This window comes from Tenrec ecaudatus, chromosome 9 (genome assembly GCF_050624435.1).
Source record: "Tenrec ecaudatus isolate mTenEca1 chromosome 9, mTenEca1.hap1, whole genome shotgun sequence".
NCBI classification, from domain to species: domain Eukaryota; kingdom Metazoa; phylum Chordata; class Mammalia; order Afrosoricida; family Tenrecidae; genus Tenrec; species Tenrec ecaudatus.
The window spans coordinates 158,316,381-158,322,750 of NC_134538.1; the positions used below are offsets into that span (position 1 = coordinate 158,316,381).

The window sequence follows — 6,370 nt, forward strand, 5'->3', positions numbered from 1 at the left end:
GCCCCGACGCTTTCTCTGCAGCATTTACCACATTCTGTTTGCATTCGGCACTGTTCCTCTCTCCTGAGCAGGGCGGTTTCAGTGGGATTTTGTTAGCCTGCAGTTTTGTTAGCACACCTTACTCTTGCTGCCATGGGATTTCCAAGGCCCCATTGGCACCAGCTCCCCCCCACCCTGGTCCCCTTTCTAGGTAAAGCCTCTACCCCACAGATCTACCCCCAACACACCCAGAGGCGGTGGGTGGCAGTCAGGCACACCCTGGGCAGGGGCAGTGCCAGAGAGCCAGTGGCGAAGGGTGGAGGCTGCGTATGCCAGGGAGAAAGGAGGGAGCCAGGAGGTGACGTGTCCTTTACTGATATTCCCCCCTCCAAACAACCATCCACTAGCGTTTCAACTGCAGGCACTTCTTTTCCGATCCAGGAAAACTCAGATTCCAAACCCACGGGCCCAATCATTTTACAGAATTCAAATGCAGTCCAGACACCAGGCAGGACGAACTCCCCGGTCCGCCTGGAGCTGGTTCCACCACCGAATGAGCAGCCGGCTCAGGTCACAGTCCTAGAAAGGGCACGTGGAGGCCACACGCAGCACTATTTCTTCTTGGTCGCTCGCTTCCCTTCTCCTTTCCTGGGCTTCCCCTTCCCACGGAGCTTCTTCAACCGCATCTGCTCTTCCTTAAAGTCCTGGTGCTCGTCCCTGAGGGAGAAGAGGGCAATCAGCAGAGCAGACAGGAAGCGAGGGCTGGGATGGGAAGAGCAGAGCAGGAGGGTGCCCCCCCTTCCAAGGAATGTCAGCTTCCCAGTGCCAGGAAAGCCTGAGCAGCAGCCAATCCCCAGGCACACCCAGCCTCAATGTGCAGCCGGGCACGGCGGAGCTGCTGCCTGTGCTGGAGAAAACATCCACGCCTGCAGGGGCAGCCTGGGTCCCCACAGCGGCACCAGCTACTAGCAGTGTGTCCTGGAGGAGGAAATACACGTTGACAGGAGCTACTGCACCTTCTGGGGACCCTGCTTCAGCCCATGAACATGGTGGACCTTACACTGCGCACGACAGGCCCTGCTAGGATTAGCTACGATGGCTCCTGGAGTCATGCTTTTACTGAGAAGCCAGCTCCCACCCCTCCTCTGCTCATGCCCCGAGATGGTTCCCCCTGGCTTGCCCCCCACTGCACACATGCCTGGGGCTCACCCACCTGAGGGCCTCTGTTCCAGCTGCTGTCTCTGCCCGTGGGAGCTCTGACTCAGGCACCACATGCTGCCCTCCCCACTGGCCCTGCGGCATGAGGATTACTCGGCTGCCCTGCTCCCCCCAAACCCCCCACGGTTCCCACCAGCACTCAGGGCTCCTCAGCCAGCTCCATTGTGCCATGGCTACAACACTGGCTGCTTTATGACGTCTGCTCCCCACCCACCCCCACTCTGTGGGGGCTCCCTCCATGCAATGTTCCTGTGGCCTCTCTTGCCTCGGCCAGCCCGGCCAATTGGATGCCCCTGCCTGACACCAGTCTTGGTTCACCTTGCCTGAAACCACGGATGGGGGTGGGATGGTGTGTGTTTGGCTTTCCATGCTGGGCACTTTCTTCCTGTCCCTGGTCATCTGTGGGCCACCAGCTGACCTCAGAGGTGGCTCTGCCCTTTGGTCATTCTCTGCCTCAGCAGAGGCCCAGCTTCCACGTCCTGTAAGTGAGCTCTCTGACAGAGAAGCAGGGAACCACTCTCCGTGGTGCGGGCCTGCGCCTGTTTCCGTGCCGCTCAGGAAGTGCACGCTTCTTCTGTGTTTGGGGTCTGCTTGTCGTTGATCATCTGAGAGCAGTTCTCAAACAGCAACTCAGGGCCCTGGAGTCAATTCTGCCCCACAGGACAGGGCAGAACTGCCTTGGGGGGTTTCTGACCCCGAGAACTCTCTCCCGGAGTAGAGCGCCTTGTCTCTCTCCCTTGGAGAGGACGGTGGCTTTGAAGGGCTGGCCTGTGCCAACAGGGCTCCTTGGACAGCAGCGCCCTCTTGCTCCAAAAACCACCCTATGAATGACCTGGTGCATGTCACACGTGACCCAGATAAGAAGGCTGGTTTCCCTTTCCAGTCTACTGGTCAGGTAGGTGTTGGGCTGCTTACAGCAAGGCCGGATATTCAAACCCGCCAGCTGCTCCTCGGGAGAAAGATGAGGCTGTGGCTCCCTTGGAAACCCACAGGGGCAGTTCCACTCTGCCCTCCAGGTCAGTGAGTCTGCATCGACTCTCCTCAGGGCACCGGCTCACCTGTAGAGGCCCATGTGGCGCAGAATGCCCATAAGCGCAAAGTACGTGTTGTGGTTCGGGTACCAGTCATAGGTCTCCTTCCTCCGGGCCAGCGGCTGCTCGCTAAACAGCTTCACCACTTTCATGGACTTGGAGTCGGTGGGCCTGGCAACCTCATTGAAGAGCCGGGCGCTCAGGCGGCTCATCCGCAGGGCGTACTCGGAGAGCGACGACATCGCCCAGTAGCGTGGGGTGGGGCACCTGCAGGAAGAGGAAGACAGACAAGAGGGTGAGCGTCAGAAATTCGGACCCAAGGCGCGGTGCAGAAGCCAGCACACAGGGAGGGGCCCACCTATGAACTAGCGTGGAGAAGCGGCCGCATCGGGCTCAGACTACACTCCCTGTACGGCTCTCCGCTTGGAGGCGCAGCAGCGCTGGTGGGGCTTGGGGCGTGGATTACAGTATAGTGTGGTGGGCTGCTAACAGCGAGGTCGACCGTTTGAATCCACCGTCCGCTCCACAGGAGAGAGATGAGGCTTCCTACTCCCAGAGTTACAGCCCCGGAAACCCACGGGGCAGTTTTTACCATCCTGTAGAGTCACTGTAAGTCATAATAGGCTCGGTGTGAGTGTGGTTGGTTTTGAGGGCTGTGGGGAGCCCTGGTGGTGGAGTGGTTGAGTTGGGCTGCTAACCACAAGGTAAACAGTTTGAAACCACCAGCACCCCAAGAGAAAAAGATGCGACTTTCTATTCCTGTAAAGAGTTAGTCTCGACAGCCCACTGAGGCAGTTGCGAGCTGTCCTATAAGGTTGCTGTGAGTCGGAATCACCTTGATGGCAGTGAGTGAGCTTCATGATGCAATAGGGGAATGACAGAAATTCAGTGTACCTGTGTGGGACGTGGCTGAGGAGTCCAGGAAACCAGCGTCCCCCCTCCTGCCACCTCCCCAGCACTATTCCCCGTCTGAAGGCTTGACCCTGGCACACGGAGCAGCCTGCTGGTGCCTGTATCACCTGCCTCTGCACCTGCCTCCTCAGGCTTCCGGCTTCTGAGAACCGCCGAGCTACGAGCTAGCCTCCTGGTGGCTGGACGGTGCTGGGCCCAGAGACGGGGAGCATGGGCATCGCAGAGAGGCGTCCTGACACAAAGAGCTCCTGAGCACAGGTCCCTGTGAAGTGTGCTGCCTCCGGCCTGGGAGTGAAGACAGTGTGCAGAGACACAGGGTGTCTAATGAGGTGTGAGCAGAATGCCCCTGGGGTGCAGCCCACAGCTCTCAGCCATCAGCAGCCATGCGCGCGGGACATAAAAGCGCCCCTGCAGTGACGTTCTAGTATCAGCGGAGAGCTTTTGCTGACTATGGACACCGGAGCCCCTGCCCAGCTCCGTGCAACGAAGCTGATGCCCAAACAGAATAAAAGGCACGAACCGTTCTTGAGGGAACCAAAGGGAGAAAGTGAATCGACATAAAACATTCTTCAGGTGGGGCTGGGGCCAAGTTAACACCAACAGAGCTCTTGCGAGTGAGAAAAACTCACCAAGCCCGAGGAAGTGTCCACTCCCAGCTCATGACCCCAGGGAAGAGGTGAGGTGACCTGCTAGCCCAGTGGCTGGAGGGTCTGGATGTGAACCAAAAGGTCAGTGGTTTGACCCTACCAGCTGCTGCTTCCCAGGAAAGGCATCCGGGGAGATTCCCAGCCCTGAAAATCCTGTCCCGCAGGGCCGCTAGGAGCCAGAATTGTGCACCTCAGTGGGTTGAGTCTGTGGCCTCCAACCACCAGCAGAATGTCACCCTGGAACCACTCACCAGCCAGTACACTACCCAGGCACTGCTGGGCCAAGTGGTGCCTCCTGCAGGTCAGACTCGAGAGTCCTGTCTGGGCCCAGGTTCTCCCAGGGACCCTGCACGGCAATGCAGAGCCGACACCTGTAAGCCTCTGGCTCCTTCAGAGGGGCCGCGCTCTGTTTTAGCGGGCCGATGCTTGATGCACTGTGCCACCAAGACTCCCTTACCTCCTTCAAAAAGGAGAGGCATGACCCTGCTAATAACATTTAAAACATAAAAATAACATGCAGAACTAGAGTGTTACTCACATAAAATCACTCTAAGGAACACAAAATAGTCACCCAAAAATGTCACCTTTATGTGGGAAAGAGAAATGATACTAACAAAGAGACAGGCAGACAGTGCCGTGATGAGGGCGGATTAACTCGAGTTGGGAAGGCTAAGCGAAAACATCAGTGACTGACTCAAAGGTGCTGAGAAAAACCAGAGAAGCACCCCTAAGAAAACCCTGCGTCTTGACTCCAGCACAGAAAACTCCAAACTCACTGCTTCCTCTCCATTCTGACCCACAGCGACCTCACAGAACAGAGTAGGTGCCCCGTGAGATTCTCAGATTGTAACTCTTCACAGGAGCAAACAAATCTCGTCTTCCCCCCAGGAGTGGCCGTGGCTTGGAATTGCTGATCTTGTAGTTTTAGCAGGCTGGCATGTACCCACTTCGCCACCAGGGCTCCCTACTTCTGCCCCAAAGGTTGCATGATTTTAATAGTTCAGTCCACACACAGGGGGAAGTTAATGTCCACGGCTATTTATGGGAGGGGTTCTTGTAGCTTCCTTGAAAGGCACAGATGACATGCTGATCCCTAAGCTGGCCTTCCACGTGGGGGTAGACCGGAGCTGAAACAGGATGTGAATGAATTGTTGAACGTAAAACGGATCTGCTCAGTTAACTGTCACCAGTGACAATACAAAGTTGTAAGGTCAGTACACCTCTCAAGGCAATTGTCTAGGCGTGTAAAAACACACGACAAGGCCCCGGGGGTCGACCCCCTTGGTGCTGAAATGGGGTTGCAGCTTCTACAGAAAGCCCGTTCAGGAGAGTAAACGGGTTGGAATCTTTGTTCAGCCCTTCTACATGGCTGTGCGCCCTGGCTTTATTTTTGGCTCATAGCGACCCTGTGTCACAGAGTGGTGGGGTGCTAGGTGGTTAATTGCAGCTGCTGGCCCGAGGTTGGCAGTTTCTCCTTGGGAGAAAGATGAGGCTGTCTGCTCCGCTAAAGACCGCGGCCTCGGGACTGCTATGGCGCATTTGGATTTGAATGACAAGGGGCAGGTCTCCAGGTCTTTCTCCCGCGGAGCTCCCGGCTGGCTGGGTTGGAACCTCCAACTTCTTGGTTTGCAGCGGAGCGCTTAGCTGTTGCGCCAGCTGGGGCGGTCCGTACTCTGCACCTTGGTTTGCACGTCGGGCGCAGGGACAAGGAGCTCACGTGCGGTCGCCAAGAAGCAAGCTCCTCGTAAGGAGGCAGGGGGCCGGTGAACCAACGCTGAATCCGCTGGGCCACAACCGCCCGCACCGTCCCCACGCCCCAGGGCCACCTGCAGGGGGCGCCGGCGCCAAGTCCCCCCCACTGCACCCGGAAAGGCCTGGCCGGTGGCCTTCGAACCGCACCTGAAGCGATGGCCCTGTCCTATTCCTGCGACTCCCGGGGGGTCTCAGAAACGCCCCACGCCGACCGCAACCACGACTCGATCGGCCCCTCTCACCCGATGCAACCTCGGCGACCCCGCTTCCGGAAGTGCGGCCCTGCTCTCGGAAGTCCCGCCTCGCCCTGCCGTCCTTGCTCCCAGCCCCGACACCGGCGGAGAGCAGTCAAGAAACGGAAGTGGCTGGCTAGAGGGGACTCTCTACCGAAGACCCAAGACGGCGTGGCGGCGCCTGCGCAGTCAACTCAAAGCCCGCGGGGCCGTGGAGGAGCCAGCGGGTTTGGGTTTCTGGAGCCAGGTCCTGGAGGCTTCACTGGATCAGTCCCATCGATATCGTGGTTCGCCAGGATGAGTGACGGCGCTGCTCCAAGGCTCTGAAGCAGCGGTTGTGCCGTGTGCTGGCAGGAGGAAAGCACTTAAAAAAATTTCCCTCCGCCCACTTTCCTGTTTCCCCCTTTTTATATTGACCCAGGCCTTAGGCGATCCAAGGCGTTGCTTCACATTGGGGTCTCCTAATTTTCCTTGGCGGCCCCTCCTCTTCCGCAGGTAGTCATCCTTTACTCAATTCAGACCATCCAGGAGGCTACGTTTGAGCCCATTGTTACAGACAAGAACCATCTCATTGAAGGGCTTTTTTGCTGACCCTCTA

General features: G+C 57.8%; 1 protein-coding gene across 2 annotated transcripts; it reads right to left on the minus strand.

The window, feature by feature from the left end:
• Positions 1 to 332: 332 nt before the first annotated feature.
• Positions 333 to 5,866, minus strand: MRPS33 (mitochondrial ribosomal protein S33). Of its 2 annotated transcripts, none has more exons than XM_075557755.1 (3): positions 5,782 to 5,866; positions 2,256 to 2,495; positions 333 to 696 (listed from the first exon to the last, which is right to left on the minus strand). In XM_075557755.1, exons 2-3 carry the CDS (start codon positions 2,468 to 2,470, stop codon positions 591 to 593), a joined length of 321 nt encoding a protein of 106 aa, XP_075413870.1. In that variant the 5' UTR covers positions 2,471 to 2,495; positions 5,782 to 5,866; the 3' UTR covers positions 333 to 590. The 2 variants fall into 2 exon arrangements, with proteins under 2 accessions (XP_075413870.1, XP_075413869.1); XM_075557754.1 differs by having other exon boundaries at positions 5,687 to 5,843.
• Positions 5,867 to 6,370: the final 504 nt, after the last annotated feature.

Bases quoted from the DNA above. Each gene is read 5' to 3' on its own strand.
- MRPS33 (XM_075557755.1), bottom strand. From the start codon at position 2,470: ATGTCGTCGCTCTCCGAGTACGCCCTGCGGATGAGCCGCCTGAGCGCC. The intron at 697-2,255 runs GTGAGCCGGTGC...CTTCTCCCTCAG, and splicing joins CGCCACATGGGCCTCTACAG to GGACGAGCACCAGGACTTTA.